Source organism: Rhincodon typus, chromosome 1, assembly GCF_021869965.1.
Source record: "Rhincodon typus isolate 14 chromosome 1, sRhiTyp1.1, whole genome shotgun sequence".
Lineage (NCBI taxonomy): Eukaryota > Metazoa > Chordata > Chondrichthyes > Orectolobiformes > Rhincodontidae > Rhincodon > Rhincodon typus.
Window position 1 is genome coordinate 160,327,695 of NC_063332.1, and position 23,061 is coordinate 160,350,755.

Genomic DNA, 23,061 nt, shown 5'->3' on the forward strand with positions numbered 1-23,061 from the left:
TCTAAGGAGTCACTAAAGATGCTGAATGTTGTACAATCGTTAGTGAACCTTAACGTTAACCTTATGGTGGAGGATAGGTCATTGATGGAGCAGCTGAAGATGGTTGGGTCAAGGACGCTACCCTTAGGAGCTGCTGCAGCAATGTTCTGGAGATGAGATGACTGGCCTCCAACCACCACAACTATCATCTTTTGTACCAGGTGGGATCCCAACTAGCGGAGAGATTGCCCCTGATTCCCACTGAATTCAGTTTTGCTTGGGCTCCGTGACACCACGCTTTGTCAAAATGCTGCCTTGATGTCAAGGACTGTCACACTCACCTCACCTCTGGAATTTAGCTCTTTTGTCCACGTTTGAAGCAAGGCTGTAATGAAGTCAGGAGCTGAGTGGCCCTGGCAGAACTCAAACGGGGACATCACTGAGCAGGTTATTGCTAAGCATGTTCTGCTTGACAGCACTGTTGATGACACCTTCCAGCACTTACTAATGATCCAGTATAGATTGATGGATTGATAATTGGCCAGGTTGAATTTGTCTTGCTTTTGTAAATTCCTGCTCACATCTTCAGCCTTACGTTCCTGTCCTAATTCTTGTATGTGTTTTCACTTTCCAAATCCATGGTCATCAGTCTCTGCAACTCCATTTTAGACCTTATCCAAGTCATGGTTCTGCCTGCATTAAAATGGCCTTAGGACACCACTTGTGACCTTTTCCATGTGACTGATCATAATATATTGTCTCTCCCAAGCCATTGCTTTTTTGGTTGCAGTCTTCAATACCACAGCATCTGCTCTTAATTCATTTGTTCATACTAAGATGGAGGAGAGATTTTTGTTAGGCAGTGGGATCAAAGGTTATCAGGATTAGTTGGGAATGTGGAATTCAAAACACAAACAGATCACCCATGATCTTATTGAATAGCAGAGTAGGTTCGAGGAGCTGAATGGCCAACTCCCATTCCTCATTTGTATGTTCAACTCGTTCCCAAAGCCTATCTGCCATGGTCCAGCTAAATGGAACAGTCCTTTGCTCGAACCTTTCCAGTCATAGCAATGGCATCATTTGCTGTTGCAGCATTATTATCTCGAGTCCCCAGATGATCTATCCTGCCTGACTGACTACTTCTTCCATATTAACTTGCATTTCAAAAATGCACAGCAAGCCTAGTGGGAAATCGGTCAGTGTGTATCCATTCCTTGTTGGTTGCTAAGCACCCAGTTTCCTATTACAGTAGGAGAGCAGTTTATCACAGTCTGCTCATGCTCTATACTGATCTTTTTTTGTCTTTTTTAAAAAAAATTCATAGCACCAATAATGAGATATCTGTGTAACATAATTATGATTGTAAGTTTCAATTCGAGCTTAGGAATTTTTCTTTATGAATAAGGGTTGATATGTTTTCAAAAGATTCACAGTGGTCAAGGTTTTGCAGGGTAGTAAAATTGGGAGAGTTGCATGGATCCTATCATGCCCCATTTCCAGGGCAAATAACAAAAAGTGGGACTGTCTTCCCACTACATGAGTTGCCATTGAGCATAATTTAAAGCCCCAATTATTGTCCGTTTAACGGTGCATTTGGTATTTTGCCACACTGGGCATGACACCCTCTTCCCACCAGCTCAACGGAGGAATTATCCCTGAAGAAGTCTGTGGCTGGAGGTTTGATGACTTAAAGGAGGGGCTGCAGGCAGGAAAAGCAATTCCCGTAGCTCCTCCAATCTCCCTCCCCTCCGACTTTCAGCCCCTCAGATTTATGTAGCCTTGAGCAGCCTGCCTCTGGGTGGCGCTGCTGAAGCTCCAGAGAATCCAGTCCTCCGATTGGGCCACTAGCTTTGGGATCCTGCCAGCCATCCTTAACTGGCCAAATGCGAGCCTTCTATCCTGTTACGAAGCTCTCCGTGATCAAGCCACCAAGCGGGTCTCATGGCCAGCAATTGTGGGCTCGGGGTCTGCTTTCTGCCCCAACATATGAGGTCCAGACAGCTGTGGTGAAATTCAGACCAAAGCTGTGAGGGGAGACTGTCAGTGATTGCCAATAAGATGATAACCTCCTTAGGAAATTACACTTAGCTAAAAGTGTGTTATATGGGTGAAAGGGTTAATACTGATGTCTGCATTAAGCAGCACCCACTATGACAATTTTCATTTGGATTTGTGGATCAAATAGCTTTGAATCTGAGTGGAGTATGGCCAGATCTCTGCAATAATTTTTGTCATATCAATGTAACGAGTTGCTAACACGCAAGAAACTACTACTTCACTACAAGATGGCCTAGTGGTATTATTGCTAGACTGTTAATCCAGAGACCCTGATAACGTTCTGGGGACCCGGGTTCAAACCCGCCGTGGCAGATGGTGGAATTCAAATTCCACAAAACATCTGGAATTAAGAATCTCATGATGACCACGAATCCATTGTCGATTGTCAGGAAACCCATCTGGTTCACTACTGCCCTTTAGGGAAGGAAACTGCCATCCTTACCTGGTCTGGCCTACATGTGACTCCAGACGCACCGTAATGTGGTTGACTCTGAACTGCCCTCTGGGTAATTAGGGATGCGCAATAAATGCTGCCTAGCCAGCGACGCCCTCATCCCATGAATGAATAAAGAAAAACCATTAGGTTCTTTCCCTCTATCACACTAGATTAAGCAGGCCCTGGAAACCCCTACACTTAGAAGATGGTGGCAATGAACCTACCCCACGGTGAGGTTCACACTTGGTTTAACTGCACATACAACAAAAAGTACAATGGGGAATCTGGGTCTGGGCTGTAATGGAAGTTGACCCGGTGGATGAAGTGGTGTTTTCTTGCCAATTATTTTATATTCCACCATCTAACTGTTGACAATAGGTAGTTTTTGTCCAGGTTTGCATTGTGCTTTTTTTTAATACTTCTGTTAAAATGATTAATGTGATTTGTTTCCATAATCAAGAGCTAAGGCTACAGACGACTGAAGTTTTGTTAAATTTGATGGGTTTGTGATCATGACATTTTCCTAACCTCCTGCTGGGCTATCACTTCAATGGTTAGACTTTTCACCTCTAAAGGGTTCAAAGGATGACATGTGCAGTATATTCTCACCCTTTATTCTCAGCCACATCCTTTAGAGCCCTTTCTGAAGGGGTCATTGAGTTAGGACAGATGCGAACGGATTTTTTTTCTGTGAGGGTAGTGAATCTGTGGAATTGTATACCACAGAAGGCTATCGAAGCTGGGTCATTTTGTACATTCAAAGGTGCGATAGGCAGACTTTTAATCAGTAAGGGAATCAAAGGTGATGGGGGGAAAAGGCAAGCAAGTGGAGTTGAGGATTAGCAACTTGAAGAATGGCAGAGCGGACTTGATTGCTGAGCAACCTACCTCTGCTCCTATGTCTTATGGTCTTAAGATGACTTACCTATAGAAGCAATGTAGCTCAGGACCGGGAGAAGAGTATTGTATAACAGCAAAAAATGTCTCTGATTTTATAGGCTTTAATAATAGGCATATGAAGTACAATAGCAAAAAAGTCATACTAAACCCCTACAAATCATTGCTTAGGATATTTTGTCCAGTTTCTGATTGTCTTGTCATCTTTTATAAAGTAAGACAATGAACTGGGTGCAGGAGAGATTAGTTAAAATAGAGCCAGGAATAAAAAGCCTTCCTTACTGGAGAAGTGGTTCAAGAAGGTAGCTCACCACCACATTTTCTGAACTAAGTTTTGTTTTGTGGCCAACTCGGTTTCTCAGTTTTGTGAACACCAATGTGTTTTTGTTTTTAAAAGAGGTCAGAAAGTCATTGGAATAATGAATGAAGGGCAACATTTCTAAGATGGCATGAGAGTTCTTCCCTTAACATTGCTCCCTTTCAAATAACCATCTCGTTTTCTTTCCCATGTTCCGAATGAACCTGCCTCAACAATTCTGAGATACTGTATTCCCGTATGTAATCACTTGTGTGAATTCTTTTCCCACCATTCCTCAGAAAACCTAGCAAACCTATTGTGTCAGATAATTTCTTCCTGGTACCTGATCCTTAATCATAGTTATTGTCACCATAGTCCTACCAAATCAGAGGGCTGCATTTTATTAGAGAGACAGAGAGAAACCATGGGTGATGGCTTAATTTGAGGATGACCATATACTTGGAGAGGGAAACAACATACCTTCTGTGTAAATACTATTCAGTGAAGTAATAAAAATTATTGAAATACTGTTTAACTGATCATTTAACAAAACACCTTGGCTACAGCAGGTCAATGATAATTGTGTATGTAGTAGATGATGTTATCGTACAAGGAAGAAGAGACATTAAAAAAGTTAGTGTCATCATATCAAAGTATTTGTTATATTCTGGCCTTGGAGCTTTCTCAAGGTTTTGGTTTATTGTGTTAATAACTTTCTCTGCTGTAATATAGGCGTTACAAAAACTATGGATGAATGGCTATGAAATTCACACTTGACTTCATTCTGTAACATTAAATGTTAGTGCCTAGTCATCCATCACAGTGAACTTAGTTAATTACTGTATTTCAGAACAACAAATGGATTTTAATGATACATGTATCTCAGATCTGCGAAAGGAGTGTTATGAAAGAAAAATAGATGGCAAAGGCCAGAAATTTCATAAAGATCACTGTAATGCCGTATAATTGGAGTTTGCCCAAGATTATTGTAAATCATACACTGCTACTGATTAGATCTCCTGTCAAAGAAATGGTCCACTCTTGTTGCATGTCAGATGTAGAACAAGAAGATTGATTTGAAGGTCAGAATGGTAGTATAGAACAGCTCGGAAGAAGGTTGTTTGGCCCATCATGCCTGTGCTAGCTTTTTAAAGAATTATGAATTAATTCCATCCAGCTTTTTCCACATAATTCAGAAAAATTTTCTCCCTCAACTTTTTTCATCCAGTTCTCTTTAAGTTTTGAATCCACTTCCTCCTTCGTTTTCAACAGTGAATTCAGGATCCTCATTCTTTCTTGGGCAAATTGTCCCTCCTCTTGTCACCTACAGTCGTTTGACAATTAAGTAAAAATCTGTGCTCTCTGGTTACTGATTGCTTTCCTAATTACAATAGTTTATCTACTTCGTCATAACTCTAAGATTTTGAATTGTGCTGTCAAACTATCCTTGGTTTCCTGGACTTTGAGGAAAACAATCTGTACTCTGTCATCTGTGAATGTAGATGAAGTCCCTCATACCTAATACCATTGTAGGAAGTCTCTGCTTGTACTGTCCTAAGGCTTTATCATTCTACCTAAGCTGTGCTTCCCAGTAAAGGCCAGAATATTCTATTTGGGGCATTATCAATGGTTTATAATGGTTCAGTATAACTACCTTGCTTATGTATGCAGTGCATCCATTTGTAACATTGAAAAAGTGTATAATATTTTTAACAATCTCCTCACCTTGCCTTGCCACCATCAAAGACTTGCGTGCACACACCTTCAAGGCTCTCAATTCCTGCTCACTGCAGGGCTTCCTGGGTTTGCTAAAACACTCATGCTACTTAATAAACATGGAAAGTGGGACAGCCACCCAGCAGAACTGGCAGTATCTGTGCGGAGAGAAAATGAATTAATATTTCAAGTCCAGTGACTTTTCTTCAGAACTGGAGGGGAGTGCAAAACAATGACCTTTGTGGTGTTGCCAGAGAGGGAGAAAGAATGAGTGGAACAAATGGGAGGTACCGAGGGCAAAATACCAAGGCGGGTGCTGGTGGTTGTAGAGGAGAGATGTATATGCAAGATTGGTGTAAATGTTAAATGTGAATAGTCAAAAATAGGTTAGTTCAGCTGTGCAAAGCCACGCGATCAAGGGAGTTGGTATGTTCAAAATGGAGGAGAGTGTTCATGTTCTGAAGTTGTTGACCTCAATGTTGACTCCTGAAGGCCTTTAAGCGCTAAGTGGAAAATGAGATGCTCTTCCTCCCAGTTTTTGTCAGCCTTCATGGGAACACTGCAGCAGTCCTAGGATGGAAATGTGAGCACAGGAGCAGAGTAATGTATCAAAATGGCAGGCAGTTAGAAAAATCGGGGGTCATTTTTACAGAGCAAGTCGAAGTTTTCTGCGAAGCAGTTACCCAGTCCATGTTGGGTCTTGCCAATATTGAGGAAACTGCGCTGTGAGCAGCAGATACAGGGAAGTATAGTGGAGTATAAAGAAGTACAGTGAAATGCTACTTCACTTGGAAAGTGTGTTTGGGGCCTTGGACAGTGAGGAGCAAAGAGGTAAAGGTGCAAGCGTTACACCTTTTACTGAACAGTTTGTTTCACTATGTGAACCATAAGAGAATAAATTGATGATTCACTCGAAAGGCCGTTTGTTTAATAATGTTAGTTAAATTTGCACGCACAATTATAGATTTGAAGTGAGCCCCTATTGAAAGTGATCACAGGAAAATTAAATTGGTTACATGCGTAACAGGTTGAGAAAGAGGAGAAAAGGAAAACGATAGAAAACTTGTACTACTTTTACTCACAGCAAATGAAAGTTGCCTTAGTATCGAATGTCAAAATACTCAAATTGTGTTTATTGATGCCTAGAACATCATTGCTTCATTAATATCTAGTGCAAATATGCCACTAACTACAGTCATACAATCACAAGAAATGGCCAGCTCCCATGGTTGTAGATTCTTCTGCTAATGACCAGTTGGACTCCCTCCTTGAGATCTCCTTCTGATAATTTTCAAGCGATTATTAAACATTGTCAAGATGTCCAGTGCATTGTGTCACTGTTGAATATATGAAACTACAGGGAGAAAGGTACACTAGTAGTAAAAGAGTGCTATGTCATACTTAATTTTTCTTACAGCCACTGTTTGGATTTTGGGCTTCTTATCAGAGCGCTCCTGGGAATTGTCCAGCAGAAATGAAATATTTTCCTTTTACCCCACATGCTGCTTTTTATTAAGCTCAGGAGTGTCCATCTGACAGAAGTGCATGAGTTGTATTCAACCTTGAATGTTAGCTGAATCCTTCCTGTTGCATTCAAGGTGCAGTCATTTCTTTTTCAGTAACTGCCAACTAATTAATCCAAAGAGCCAGCATAGAAGGATAAAATCCCTATAGCCTTGTGTAGAGATCTGTGATCTTGTCTTTCAATTATTGTGTCGAAGACTAAGTTGTGAATAAGCTCCAAGAGGTAAGCCCCTTGCAGATTTCACCTGCACTTTATTCACGTTTCCACATTTGGGATTTAAATAGAAATCATGTGACAAAACAGGGAGACACTTGATCTTTCTAAGTTCCATTTGTTTTGAAAATCTGCTATTATGTCTGCTATTCTGGGCTGATGGAACTTGTACTTTCAGTGTCTGGTGCATGTTGCAATTTGTCCAATTGAATGACTGTTATTTCTGACACACACATCCTGATTGCCTCCAGTAATAGGGCTCTTTGAGATGATAATTGCTCTGTGCTTATTATAGTCCCTTTTGAAATCTGACGAGAAAATTACATGATAGAAAACCAAAGTTTCAGAGTGGCTTTGAATGTCCTTTTGCCATTTAAGTATTGTCCCCAAGTAAGATTACGCTAGATTTTTGAATGTCAAGTTTGTGTTAAATAATATTTCTCTTTAGATTCATAGTATAATTACTATTTGACTCCACTGCCTCCACCATCACCTCACCTATTTCAGTTGAAGCCTCCAGATTGGAATAATTTATTTTGAGTTAAAATGTGTAACATTTTTATTTTATACATGTACAATTTGTAAAATATGGTTTGCTATGATGTTGATTATTACATTTGTTTTCCTTCTCCCTCTCTTCCTGCATTGTATCTCTGTTAGGTGTTCAACACGATAAAGTTTCCACATCAGATGGGTACAGACATGAATTATGTAAGAGACCTAAATCACAGTGCACATCACCAGAAAGTCTGAACATTTAAAGGTTCGGACAGATTTACAAACCAACATGTACCCAGGCATGGATTTAACTTGCCCTTCCAAATGAGTTTGAAGGCAGGTACGCTTGTTTAAAAACAGCAGATCACACATCCAGTCAATCCAGGCCTCTCAGTAATCTCTATGTTTCAATGAGATCCCCCCTCATTCTTCTAAACTCCATTCTGTACAGACTCAAGAGTCCTCAACCGCTGCTCTTATGACAAGCCCTTTATCTCTGGTGTCATTCTTGTCAACCTCTTCTGAACCAACTCCCACCACCAACCACCACCACCTCCCACCCCTCAGCCCTTGCCAGCACATCCTTGGATACGGGCACAAAACTGCTCATGTTCCTCCAAATGTAGTCTGACGAGAGGCTTATGCAGCCTCAGCAATACATCTCTGCTGTTGTATTCTAGCCCTCTTGAAATGAATGCCAACATTGCATTTGCGTTCCTAACCACCAACTGACCCTGCATTTTAATCTCGAGAATTCTGAACTAGGACTCCTAGTTCCTTTGTGCTTCAGATTTCCGAAGCGTTCCCCCATTTAGAAAATAGTCAATACCTCTACTGTTCCTACCAAAGTGCATAATTTCACACTTTCCACATGGTATTCCAATTGCCACTTCTTTGCCTGCTGTTTTAGCCAGTACTTCGAAGAGGAGTATGGATGCAACATGACATCAGTCTTTGGACTGGATTACTTTCATGCCTTGGGAGGTGTGTTTCTCCACTTGGGGATTGTCTCATATACATTGCTGCTGGGTTTGATGGATTTCCTTCTGATTCCATTGGTGATTTTCATGGCTGCCTCAGCCTTTCCATTTGATTGGCCGTAGTGTGGAGATGATGTATGGTTTTGAATCTCCCAGTTCTTTATCAAGCAGTCAAATACTTCATTGTGAGCTGAGGACACTTGGTTTTCATTAGAGTTTACAGTTTGATTCATGATTTATCTATCCTGAGCTTGCCTAGTTTTCTACTCATTAGAAGTACAGCCTGGCTACTGTGGAATCTGATTTCTTTGTTCATTTTTGGCCAATACAACACTTGACTTGCCTTTGTCAGACTTGATTCATTTCTTTGGTGGTTTGCTTTGATATGTTTTAGCATGTTTCCTCTCGACTTCTTGGGGATGATGACTATATTTCCTTTGGGGAATACGCCATCTAGAGTTAGCAGTTCACCCCTCCTTGCCCAATATGCACTTATGACCCCAGGAATGCCCTAGATGCTTGCAGGCCATGCCTCTGGCACTGCTTCTTGCAGCACTTGGAGACATGCATCTTGTTGACCAATTGTTTGATTTGAGAAAAGATCCTTGTCTGATAGATTCACTGTCTTTCCTGAGTTAATGACTTCTAGAGCATTTCAAGCTGCTGCCCCATATTGGATCTGAAAGATTTCACACTGTCATAGCGTCCTCTACTTTCTTCTTAAGGAGTACTACTCTCAACATTACATCAGCGATGCACATCTGTTTCACTTACTTGGATGTCACATCCAGATATCTGTATAATTGGAGTAACATTCTTTGCAGACACTGTGGAGCAGGTGGTGCTAACTTCAGAAAAATGCTATTAGATGGCTTGTATTTGAAGCTGATTGTCACTTTGTCTGTTCTAAGTAGGCATTGATAAAAATGTTTAAAAGCAAAGACAATGGCCAGGCACCCTTTCTCAATCTGGGATTATTATTATTGCACTTGGATTAACACCCTGGATGCAAATGCAGTTCCTAATTCTTTCTGCATTAGGTTGCTCGAATTCCTGTCTTGTTGGTGTTTCACTGCAGGGCAATTACATAATTTGCATCACTCCATTTCAGCACTGGTATTGTCTCATGAGTGATTTGATTTTAGTGACCACTGCTAATCACTTCCATTCATTCCTGACATCTGAAAGCCACAACTTTTAATCAGTGAAATTACAATACAAAACCAAGGTGGAGGGCTCTTGTGGTGGAGTGGTAGTGTCCCTACCTCTGAACCAGGAGGCCCAAATTCAAGTCGCATCTATTTCAGAGGCGTGTAATAACATCACTGGGCAGGTTGATTAGGAAATATCCAAAAAGCCAGGGTTTGCTCTTGTATTACTGCCACGTGAGCAAGTGACAATCGAACCACTTTACTGAGTGGTTTAGGAACATTCTAACGTGCTTTTAAATGCTCTGAAGGGTAAAGCTGATGAGGCGGTGCACACAGGGCCTCCTCAATGTGCAATCATCTGTAAACTGGTTTCTGTAAAACCCCTCCCCCCACCCCCACTAAAATCACCTCTCTTTACCTCACCTTTAAACTTCACCTCTCTTTAAGAGCCAGCCCACGAAATCCTTAAATGGATGGCAAGTACGTCTCCAGGACAGTTAAAAGTACATCCCCTTGCAAATCCCAGTGAGTGAGTGTTTCTGCCCAGGGGCAGGTTTTACACCTGGGAGCAGTCCTGGTCTCTCTTTCCTGCCCCCTGAGGGTAACCCCCAACCAGCCATTGGCCTTCGTGGCTCAGCTATTCACCAGTTAGTGATAGCGAAACACTAAGGGAAGCAAATGGAACGTTTCCGACAGAATTGGAAAACTCAAAATATTTTGAAAACCCCTGTTTGGGTTGGCATGTTCAGTCCGCTTACTCATAATGAAAGATGATATTTCCGGCACTACCATTGAAAGTAATAGAAACGTGTCTTTCTTGGATTTCCACTGAGATTAGAAAATGTGATAGATTATTTATTAGCATTGAGTTATAAATAGACTACTGTACTGTGGCAGCAAGTGCTTCTAGATGTTCATGCCATGTAGTGAGTGGGAGCCTGAGGCAGAATAGTACAAGTTGATGATTTTGCCCAGCAGGATGTCACAAAGTCAGCCTGTTCTCTGCTGCTTCTTTCAAAACTCATTTCTATGAGGTGGAAAGATCCCTTCTCATTTTGGAGACATTGCAAATAGACCATGACTTAATGCAGAAGGTACCTCTACAGTTTTAATTCAGAAAGCAGTCCTGTGGAGTTGAGGGGAATAAATGGACTGCTTTGTGGAGTATCTACATTGGATCTTTGGTGACCAGTCTCATTACATCACCATGTCCACCCTCCTCCTCCTCCCTAAAACAAGAAGCTATCAGCCAGGTTTTGTTTTCTCCAAAATATAGCCAGACCCATAATCTATTTGTACCCAACTGATATCAGTGGTTCAGTGAAGTTTCATTGCCATGGATGTGAGGCTCATCTTTGCTCTCTAACTTGCATCAGACCCAGCCCATGGTTGCACAGAGATGCCTGGTAAACTGAGCTAATTTCCCATCATTGATAATACCCTCAAGGGAAGTTCTTCTTTTCTTAACTATAATTTAGTTGTGCTGCACATTATTGGGATTTTATTTCATCTTCCCAAATTGCTGGAAATAAAACTACACTTATTTCAAGCTAAAGGGTTACTAAACTGAAATATTTGAAGGAGCATGTAATAGTACAATATTTTTGTACTCTGCTACAGCAGAAAGAGAGTAACATCCAAGCAGCTAATTTATGAATTTTGAAGCAAAGGTGTAAAATAACAGCTGAGTTGTTAAAGTTACTTTGCTTTTAACACCAGATCTAAAATTCTACCATTGATTAACATAGTTCTCTGTGCCTTAATGCAAGGAGACAAAGAAACACCGGTTTGGTTCAAACTCTGACAACAATTTGTTGAACTTTATGGCCCTGATTTTCTGATTGTCGGATCATCATTTCTGAAGCGTAGATGGGAGTTGTGCATGGGGCTCTGCAGAATTCCCAAATTAGCAGATTCAGAAAGAATGGCGCAGAAAGTTGAAGATTCCACAACGCAATTCCCCTGCGCTTGGAACTCTCTAAAAGCATTCACTTACATTAGAGAATTTGGAGGATTGCAACAAAATTAAGTGAATAGTTACTCGGGGCAAGTAAGACCAGTTTAGTTTAGGAAACTGGCTCAGCATTGGACGAGTTGGGCTGAAGAGTCTCTTTCCATGCTTTATAACTCTATATGACTCTATTTCAGAATACGGCAGCTGACTGCCATGAAAACAGGGTGCCAATTCCCAATTTGTTCTACACTATGTGGGATCTCCAAATGGAAGTACGACTTGCATTTCTGAAGTGCCCTGATCAGAATCTCCTGTTGCACAGCTCTTTTGTTGCATAACAAAAGGAACTGAACAGCAATTTGTTTGAGATTATCATTGTCATTCCTCAAAAAATCTAGCCCTATATATTTCGTTTGTTAAAATATTTTACTTGTTTTAAGCAAACCTCAATTATGCCAGCAGTCATGTTGTGACTGAAACACAATGGCTAGACCATTTGCAACTATGTCTATCCTTTAGGTAAGGTCAAATGAGAGAAAGCCTTATAAGAAATAAAGTCTGACAACTTTGGGACTGGGGTCCCTGGGGAGCACGTTTGAAGAAATCATGCGTAGCTTCCCATCTGTTCTTTCAATAGCAGCCATTTGTATAGTTGATGATTATGTTTGATTCCATGGCCAAAATGGCTGGTAAAGATGGTCACTGCCACATGGGCAGATGGCGCCAGTGACTGTCACCACTGCAACATAGATTTAAGATTCTGAAAAAGAGCGGAACTGGATGGTCAAAACTGCTCACAGTCCCTATAGCGCAATGCTCACTTAATTTATCGAATATAGTGGCGTTCATCAACTCCAATATGTTATTCCCAGTATCAATCACATTGGCTGGTGTTGGCAACCCACTGGGGCTGTGTGTGTGAGAGAGAGAGACACTGAGACACACTCTTGGGGCTGTGTCTGTGTGTGTGGATACACTTCTGAAACAGGGACGAAAAATGTGTCAGAGTATTTATGCGGATGTTTGAGAGTCTGACCTCTGCTTCTCATTGGCTGTAACAATAACTGGAGTAATATTAAATGTTCTTTCCACCTAGCATTGACGTTGTCCATAAATGCAACCTTATGTATTTTAGTTAACTGGTTGCTGGGAGGAAGCTACTGACTGAACCAGATCTGCTCCTCAAGTAAGCCATAGAACTGATCTTTTGCTGCAAAAATGCAGAGAAAGGGGTTCGGAAGTTTCAGGGATCTGTAGACAGTACCATCCTCAACCTTGGACAACTCCCATACTGTAAAACCAAGCAGACAATACTCACTTCTCCCTTTGGTCGCCAAGGAAGGGTGACTGAAGTTGGAGGCTGCAAGGTTCCAGAACTGGATGGAAAGTTCCTCCATAATACAGTGAGGAGCAAGAATGTTCATGTCACATTTGTCATAGAATTCACTTCAGATAAGGCTGCAGAAACAGGCGAAAAGCACACTGCCCAGATCGTTGGGGTAGTCACCTCAGGCCGTCATTGGAAATTACATTAATTTGTATTTTGCACATTTCATTTTTTTTTATAGATTTCTTTAACGTTGTTATGGGAAATTCAACTTTTATATGAAAGGAACTTGGTTTTAAGGAGAGTTGTTGGCCCCCATCAGGGAGTTTCCGGACTCTAAGATTGCTCGTTTTCCTGATTAATCCCTTTTACAGCCATTGGGTTCTCTCCTGAGCAGCACCATGTGTGTACCTGCATTGCATAGACTTCAGTTCAAGGGGCAGCTCACCGCCGTCTTCTCAAGGGCAACTGGAGATTAGCAATCGTGCTGACATCCCGTGAGCAAATAAAAAAAAAGAAGCTACATCAGTAACCAAATGAAATTTTTAAAATTCATACATGGGATGCAAGTGCCACTGTCCATCCTTCGTTGTCCTGGAGACCGTGTTGGTGAGCTGCAGCTGTCCTTGGGGTGTAGGGACACCCACGGTGCTCCGGAATTCATTACGTGAGGAGATATGAATCACTGAGTCTCCATTCGTTTGAGATTATAGATATTTTCTAATCAGCCATTTCAGACATGTTATTACACACCTCTGGAGCACGTGGGTTTTTAGCCCAAGCCTCCTGGCTCAGGAGACGGGGCCAGTTTAGCTCCAGTTGGTTAGATGGCTGCTTTGTGATGCAGAGTGACACCAACAGCGTGGGTTCAATTCCCACACTGACTGAGGTCACCATGAAAGATTCTCCTCCTCAATCTCTTCCCCTCACTTGAGGTGTGGTTACCCTCAGTTTAAACCACCACTAGTTGTCTCTCTGTAATGGGGGAGCAGCCCTATGTTCTGGTAAAACTAAGGCAACTTCCCCTTTACTCGACGCAAAGGACAGGACACCACCAATATGTCACGTATCATTTGAGATTAGACATAACTCAAACAAATTAGCGAAGAAGAATTGATGAACTTCAGCAAAGAAAAGAATAGTTTTACTGATAACAGTGTGGAGCTGGAGGAACACAGCAGGCCAGGCAGCGGTAAAGGAACAGGAAAGCTGACGTTTCGGACCCAAAACGTCAACTTACCTGCTCCTCTGATGCTGCCTGGCCTGCTGTGTTTCTCCAGCTCCACACTATTGTCTCTGACTCCAGCATCTGCAGTTCTTGCTATCTCTGCATAGTTTTACTGAAATATTATTTCTCTCTTTGGGTGGTTTCAAACTGTAGAGTTTTGATATTAGCGCTAATTTATAGGGTATGCAATTGGTTTGCAGTACCATTTTAGGATTTGGCCTTGGCTTTCCTCTTATTTCATTTTTAAACAGTCTCCTTGGATTTTTTTGCCAATGAGGCAATTAGCACAACAGCTGGTCTTCCTGGCTTAATGACTGAAAAGGTGCTGAATGGTGTGTGTAAAGCAATTGTGACTGTTTAATTACACTGGGAGCAATTTCAAGTCTGTTTGTCAGCTTCAAAGAAGTAAAAAGAAATTGAACTCCATACCTTAAACTATGTTACCATATATTTAAAAAAAGACCCATGTATTTTGAAAAGATTTGCATTTTCTGACTGATTTGTTCACTCACCTGAATATTTGGAAAATAGGACATCATTTGTTCTCAATTGTTTCGAGGTCCTGGATAGGTGAGGTAATGCTTTTATGATAGCTGCCGTTATTAGTTAGATATAATGTTTGGTGGGCTGCTGTGGTAGTGCAACAGTGGTAGTGTCCCTACCTTTGACTCAAAAGGGCTGGGTTCAAGTTCCACCTGCTTCAGAGATGTCATAACTCTTCTAAACGGACAGATTAAAATTATTTCAGCAGCAGTTGTGGCACAGTGGTAGTGTCCACACCCTGGGCTAGAGGGTTTGACATTTTCAGGTTGATTTAAAATATGTATAATGTTGATTGCATCACTTCTCTGCATCTAAGAGGACAAGTCATGCGACCACAAAATGTAGTGCTCAATCGTGGGGCTCCGAGAATAAGACACGTTTCTCATTTTCATGAATGTTTTGCCGATGCTGGTTGTTTCCAAACTGGACTGTAGATTCTTCAGAGTATTGTCAATATCTAGCAGTGTGTGCATTTGCCTTTGTTGGTCAGTGCACTCAGTACAGGAGTTGGGATGTCATGTTGCACTGTAACATGGTTAAGCTAATTTTGGAATACTGCATTCAATTTTGGTCTCACAGGAAGGATGTTGTGAAACTTGGACGGGTTTAGAAAAGGATTAGAGGGTTTGTGTTAGAGGGAGAGGCTGAATAGGTTGGGGCTACTTTCAGAGGCTGACCGGTGACCTTTATAGAGGTTTATAAAATCATGAGAGGTGTTGAAAAGGTGAGTAGTCAAGTAGGGGAGTCCAAAACCTGAGAGCAAAGATTTAAGCGGTACCTAAGGGGCACCTTTCTCTCACAGACTGCGTGGAATGAGGTGCCTGAGGTGGTGGCAGAGGCTGGCTCAGTTATTATATTTAAAAGGCACGTGGAGTACATGAACAGAAAGAGCTTAGAGGGATATGGGCCAAATGTTGGTGAATGGGACTAGATTAAATTAGGATATCTGGTCGACATAGACGAGTTGGATCAAAGGGTCTGTTTCCATGCTGTGCACCTCTGTGATTCTACAAGTATATTTGGAATGTTGCAGAAAGTAATTATTAAGCTAATCCTTTTTCTCATTGTTTTAGGTTGAAGAAGCTTGTTCTTCAAACAATCTAAGGCCAGATATTGAGGTTTCTTTTAAACAATATTTATGAAAAGTTATTAACGGATCTGAGCTGTGCTGTTTCCAGCCTTCCAGCAGAGTCCTACCCTGTGGTTACTGTGGTCACAGTTATATCGCAGTATATCTCGGAGGCATCTCTGCATATTCATTAAAGGTTATGGAGCATGTAGCCTGCTGGCGTGTATTCATTATTGGAAAGGGCCAGCAGATCCTTTGTGAAATATGCAGCCGATGACTGACTTGTATTCATTTTCAGAGGCTCTATGGTGAATTGTATGATGCGGGGCTATGCTTGTTCCTGAGGCAAAAAAAAAGTAATTCTGTTTAAATGAAAGATTAAAATGACTGTAAAAGGAGTCAAATCATTTTCAGACATAAACTGAATCTACATGCAGATTTCTTCCCCCTCAGAGGAGGGTAATGGTTTTCCCAGTGCTAAAACTAGATTTCTTTCACCTGGCTTGAAAGATAGTCTCTTAAAATAATGGGAAGAGGCAGGTAAATGAATTTGTGTAAATGTAGATTTGGAATGCTGATCATAAGATATTTGAAAGTGGCTACTGGATTCATATGACAGTATTTAAGGGTACTGGGGTTTCAAATTCTTTGAATCCTCCCATAGCAGCAGGTTGTGGTGAGGCCAAAATCAATTTGAATTTAAATTTGTCCAAATTAAACTGAGATGGTGCAATTTAGCTCAGTTCTCATCTTTGTTTCCCCTTGTAGGAGAGCCTAGTACCAGGAGACTCAGTTTAAAAATAAGGGTCTTCCAATTAAGATGGAGATGAGAAATATTTTCTGAGGGTCTTCAGTCTTCAAAACTCCAGAGACTGGTGGAGGCAGGGTCATTGAATATCATTGTGGCAGAGATAGAGTTTTGACTGGCAAGATGTCAAAAGTTATCAAGTGGAGCAGGATTAAATGGCCTGAAAACCTACTGCTTCCCCTAATACTTTTGATTATCTGTCTGCATGAACACTTCAGAATTAGTTCAGAGATTGGCCTTGGCTCCAGTTTGAAATTGGTTTCACTTGTGAAAAAGTGATGCCATATCCTCCTTGAGGAAGGGTCACTTGACCTGAAACGTTAATTCTGATTTCTGTCCACAGGTGCTGCCAGACCTGCTGAGCTTTTCCAGCAATTTCTATTTTTGTTTCTGACTTACAACATCTGCCGTTCTTTTGGTTTTGAAACGATATTCTCTTTGTCATGTGCCTCATCATGCAGCCAAACTGGGGACACAGATATGTTGAATATTTTGTCTGTTTTTACATTTACCAGCATTGTAAAATCTGAGACCGAGATAATAACTTCAGTGCTTAGAATGTTTTTTTTTCTCATTTTATTGGATTGGCAGCATGCTGGGTGAAACAGTCCAGAAAGACACTATTGTAATAAATAGCCTGAGGGTTATATCGCAATTAAACATGATTGCTTGCTGTGCACAGTGACCTATATGAAATAATTTTGTGAAGGACCCAAAGTGGATCTGTTGTATAATTATATCAATAAAGTCACTAACTTGCATCCATTGATGTATTACTAAATATTCATCTAAAGCATTTTAAAAGGAAGGCTACAACTGGGTATATGATGAGCATAGGATGCCTTTTTAATAAAATGCATGATTCCATCCAGTTGTTTCGCTCATCTGATAAGCACGTACATTTGTTAAATGCATCTTTTAAACAAGACTATATTGAAAATTCTGAATTCAGTTTAAATTGCTAAAGGAGTGGCTCTACAATCATTGCTGTTATTGCCATAGAAACTGGCCTTTCAAACGATCCACCACCTATCAACTCCACATTGCTGTAGAATTAAGTCTATGCATCAAGGTGGCAATTCATATTCCAATGCATTAACCGTGATTATATGGTTTTCATTTACTATCTCTTGTGTGGATTACCGATGATTTTGTGTAACACAGGGGAGCACTTAACGGATATTATTTTCCTCATTTTGCCCTGCAGTGTTTGAGGAGCCAGAGGATCCCAGTAACAGATTCTTCTTCTCTGAGATAACCTCTTCGGTGTCTGATGTGAAGTTCAGTCACAGTGGCCGGTACATGATGACACGAGATTACCTCACAGTTAAAGTCTGGGATCTGAACATGGAAACCAAGCCTATAGAAACATATCAGGTATTCCATATTCACCATTAGGAAGTTCAACGTAATTGCAACTTGTATATCATAGTGTCCAATGGATGGTGTCCAGGATGATGGGAATCTTGGAGAGGAACATACGCGTGGGATTGTTCCTATTTGCTGGCTTTGAAGATGGAGCCCCTGAAAACCAAATAAAAAACAGTCCCCCCCAGAATTGGAAAGCAACTCTCTGGGATGGGGGAGTGGATAGGGATGATTTGTGCCCTAATGTGCCCTTATTTAAAGATGGTGAAATGTTGACATCGTAACATATTTATAAGATGGAGATGTGTTACAAACTGATAAAAAGATTCTGCCCTTTGCATCACAAATTCCAGCTTTCAATGTACAATAGAACACTATAAAGTTCTGCACAAATTTCAAAAGCTTTCTCAGTACTTTTCAAAGGATACAGTTTGACAGGATTTTACTTTGGTTTCTATTATAAGCAATGAATTTCTTTCAGCCTCCTCCAGTTTAGTTCTCTGCATGCAGCAATCAAACACTAGCTCTAAGTATTGAGCCAAGTAACTGGCCAGAAGTATAATTAATTAGAAACAACATTGCAGCAACCTGCTGGCTCATTGTTCTTTCTGGACCTTGAGCAACAGAATCGGTTGGAAAATGATCTTTTGACTGCTGGAGCTTTTTAGTAGGGGCAGAGAACTGTGCGAGAAAGTCACATTGGTCATAATTCAGAGCATCCTTCACAGCAGGAATAATAGTAGCTTTGCCCTCATGTTATTCTTGTTTAAGTTCATTCACTGGACAAGGGCATTGCTGGCAAGGCCAACATTTATTGTCCATCCCTAATGACCCAGAGGGCAGTTAAGAGTCAACCACATTGCTGTGGGTCTGGAGTCACATGGAGGCCAGACCACGTAAGGATGGCAGTTTCCTTCCCTAAAATGGGTTTTTCACGACAATCGACAGTGGATTCATGGTCATCATTAGACTCTCAATTCTGGATTTTTATTGAATTCAATTTGCCATGGCGCGATTCGAGCCTGGGTCCCCGGAATATTGCCTGGGTCTCAGGCAGCAATGAGGAGCTGCTGACTTCGGATTGGTAGACAGCTCTTGTGGATGGAACTTCTGTCACTGGGGTCTTCGATCATGGGGAACAAACAACAGTGCAACACAGGAACAAGCCCTTCGGCCCACTAGCCTGTGCTGACACATGATACCTCTCTAACTAAAAACCTTTTCTCTTCTACTCAGTCTGTATCCTTCTATTCCCTGCCTATTCATATATTCGTTAAGATGCCTCTTAAATGTTGCTGTTGTATCTGCTTCTGCCACCTCCTATGGCAGCACATTTCAGGCACCTATCACCCACTGTGTAAAATAACTTGCCTCTCAAAGCTCCTAGCAATTGACATTTCTACCCTGGGAAAATGGCTCTGACTATCCATTCTACTCATGCCTCTCATCGTTTTTTATTTCCTCTAACAGGTCACCCTCAGAGCTTCTAATGTTCCAGTGAAAACAAACCCAGGTTTGTCCAATCTTTCATATAGCTAATACCCTCCACCTAGGCAATCTTGGTAAACCTTCTTTGTACCTATGCAAAGCCTCCACATCCTTCTGTTTGTGTGGTCACCAGAATTGTACGCAATATTCCAAATGTGGCCTAAACAAAGGTCTGTACAGTCTATTCGCTGCGGAACAATGAGCCAGCTCAGCAAGCAAGCAAACCAACCAACCACAACATCCACAACCCGAGCTACAAATCTACTCTTAAAACCTTAAAGGTCCATACAGCTGCAACATGACTTGCCAATTTTATACTCTATGCCCCAAGCAATGAAGACAAACATGCCATATTCCATCTTGACCACCTTATCCACTTATGTTACCACTTTCAGAGAACTGTGGACCTCTGTACCTTAATGCTTCTAATGGTTCTGCCATTTACTACATACTTCCCTCGTACATTAGACCCTCCAAAATGTATCACCTTGCATTTGTCTGGATAAAGGAAGGCCTGAGTGTGACCACCTAAGTGCCTGAAGGACACTTGATTCCATTAGGCATGCCCCAGATAACTGCCTAGTGTCCCCATGGTCCTCTGTCCAGTGGGCAAGAGTCCTGGCTGTTGTTTACCAGGTACAAAAACCATTATCTTTGCCAGAAGGGCACTCGAGTTATCTGATCTTCTTTGCTGTTAAAAATAATGTAAAACAAAATCAATTAAACCATGTTCGCCTCGCGATGCTCAGCAGGCCTCAAAATTCCTGCCAGTCACTCTATTCGGGTCTCACTTTCAAAACCATGAAAGACAGGCAAAATGAATGATCCTCCATGTAGGTCCTACTTATCCTTGACCGAGAGGTAAATCAGGAGATTGTGTTTAAACACAATTAACAGGAAATTTTACCTACCTTTGGAAGAATATATGGGGCGTGAAAGTTTCTTGTATCCGAACGTATAACGTATAAAGTCACACTGTAGCCATCATAATTTCCAAATTAGAAATAAATTGTATTTAGTCATTGGCAAATACACAGCTGGGACCCAGACTTCACTGTGACAAAGGATGCCACCTTTTCCTCCTTAAACTGAAGTCGGCCATTGCATCTTTTGTTAACTTCTGTTTCATTACCTTTCTTGTATCTACGTGCGCTTCCCAAGACACACTCGAAGCTTACATGCAGCTGACTGCATGCCTCATGCGGTATTTTCATTCTTTTTCTCCAAAGTTTGCATCATCCTTTAGGGACTTTGATGACTTGCTCTACAAGATCTTTAGTTGACATGGGGACAATTAACTTGAACAAGTAATGCTTCAACATCAGAAAGTGCTGCAAGGCAGATACACTTTCTTGTAATAATACCAGTGAGTTGGAATGGTTTGTTTTACTAAACCTGGTTGGTTCTCTTCATTTTGCTCTATTCTCAGAGGTGCCTCACTAGAACCATCTCTTCTATCTTGTTGTGCTTTTATTAAATTTTCTTAATAATTAAATCACTTAACAGAAAATATGTTAGCCAGCTTTTTTAATGAGGTATGCTCTGAGCAATCATTCTCCCAGACTTATTCAGTCAAAAGGTTGAGAGGCCATTTTCCAGTTACATTCATGTCCTTCAAGATGAATTAACTAGGGATGTTAGGAAGAGGGAGGCTGCAAGGGACGAGCAGGAAATCGCTAAGGAGAGAAAATAATTTTAAACCTGTGACTAAAGGAAAACTCCACGAACTAGTAGCTGTGAAAGACTTGGAATCAGTGAGATAATGAATTCCATGCAAATTAATGTGGAACTCCTAGCTTAAAATTGCATAGATTCAGGAATGACTATATGGAGGATTAATACAGTGAACGCTATAGTAATCAGCACTGACCATTATTAAATTAATATCTGAGATATTTTAACTAGGTAGTTACTACCCATTTTACTGCACCTGAGATTGAGATCTGAGGTGCAGCAAAAAGGGTAGTAACTACCTCGTTAAAATATTCCAACTTTGTGAATATACAGCAGAAATGCATTATCTATCACCTGACCAGTGGAAAGTGATGACTTTCATGTTTAAAAGAATATGCCACAACTCCTTGACCTCAATTGGAATTCTGATTCCAAGGTATGCAGTATTGTATTTGGTGTCTGTGATACGAAATGTAGATGAATCACAGAGATTTGTTTATTTATTTATCAATAAATCATTTATTGCTTATTACAGGCATACAATTCTAAAACTAATTTTCTATCTTAATACTCCCGTGCAATATGTATATAAAATATAAATGCACATCTATTGTATTTGATCTAGTACATATTCATGCTGCAAAATGGTTTACATCTGAAACATATTCACAGTAGTCTGGTTTCCATCTACTGTAGTAGTTAGCCTGACTGACCTAGTGCAATTAATTCGTTGTCAGATTACTTTATTTTCAACAGCTATTCACAATCAAAAGAGTGGTGTGTATCTAGTGTACATTTGCAGTCACAAAGGCATTGAAAAACACCCTGAGAGAGCAATTATTGTCTTTAGAAAGTTTCACGTGCAGAATAGTTGATGGTAATTGTGTACTTTAGCAAAGAAAGGATTGTCTAGCATTGCTGCACATAATTGATGACTGATTTTGGCAGTAATATACTCCGCATGAGAAGAATTGTATTGATTATGCTTTCATTTTGGAATTGGTTTAAAAACTTGTGATTCTATGATGTTGCCGATTGCTATTAATTAGAATTCTTCTCATTGTTTAATTTTATTTTGTTAACAGATTCACGATTACCTCCGGAGTAAGCTTTGCTCTCTTTACGAGAATGACTGCATCTTTGACAAATTTGAATGTGCATGGAATGGCTCAGACAGGTCAGTATTCCTGAATTTTCACTTAATTCTAGGCATCACAATGTGAACAGCCTGCTTTGGTGTTCCTGAGCATTTGAGTTTTCCTCAGTTGGAAGATGGTTGTCAATGCCACATAATCATTGGACCCCTCTAACCAAGTCATCATGGATTCCCATTATTTTAAGACAGGACTTTTTCATGTTCCACAAGAATTTGCAGCCTTTCTTTTGAGGTGGTGGACCGTGCTTTCTTTTTAATTTAATTTCATTGTGAATGAAGAAGGAAAAATGTTAGATCAATATGTTTGGAGCCCCCATTTACTGTGCTGTGATTGTGAATGATTATTGCATTTGATGTCTTTCACACACTTTCTCCTAATTCGCAGCAGAAAATGGAAATCTCCGAGTGCCTGGCCTAGTAGGAAGCACAAAAGCTCTGCAGGGCAGCGCCACATTACACACAGATTTGCTTATTGAGAGTTTTCTACATTACTGTGATGTTTTGGATATTTGGTTAAGTGAACATTTCTTTCTGTGCAGAGCTGAAGGAATAGGGTAATGGTATATGTAAACTTGCTGACAGCACTTAATTAGGTGGTACAGTAATATAGATGGGAACAGAGAGTTACACGTGGAACCAAGTCAAGCCATATTAGCAAGCATGGATTATTCCAGTGCCTCAAGTAGTACTAA

General features: G+C 40.7%; 1 protein-coding gene across 1 annotated transcript in view; it reads left to right on the top strand.

The window, feature by feature from the left end:
• Positions 1-22,436, top strand: part of LOC109931419 (serine/threonine-protein phosphatase 2A 55 kDa regulatory subunit B delta isoform-like) — a 274,310-nt gene extending 251,874 nt beyond the window's left edge. The window contains exons 8-9 of the mRNA XM_048610307.1: positions 17,891-18,060; positions 22,299-22,436. Coding sequence (XP_048466264.1) covers positions 17,891-18,060; positions 22,299-22,436 — 308 coding nt within the window. The remainder of the gene's footprint in view (positions 1-17,890; positions 18,061-22,298) is intronic.
• The last annotated feature ends 625 nt before the right edge of the window (positions 22,437-23,061 follow it).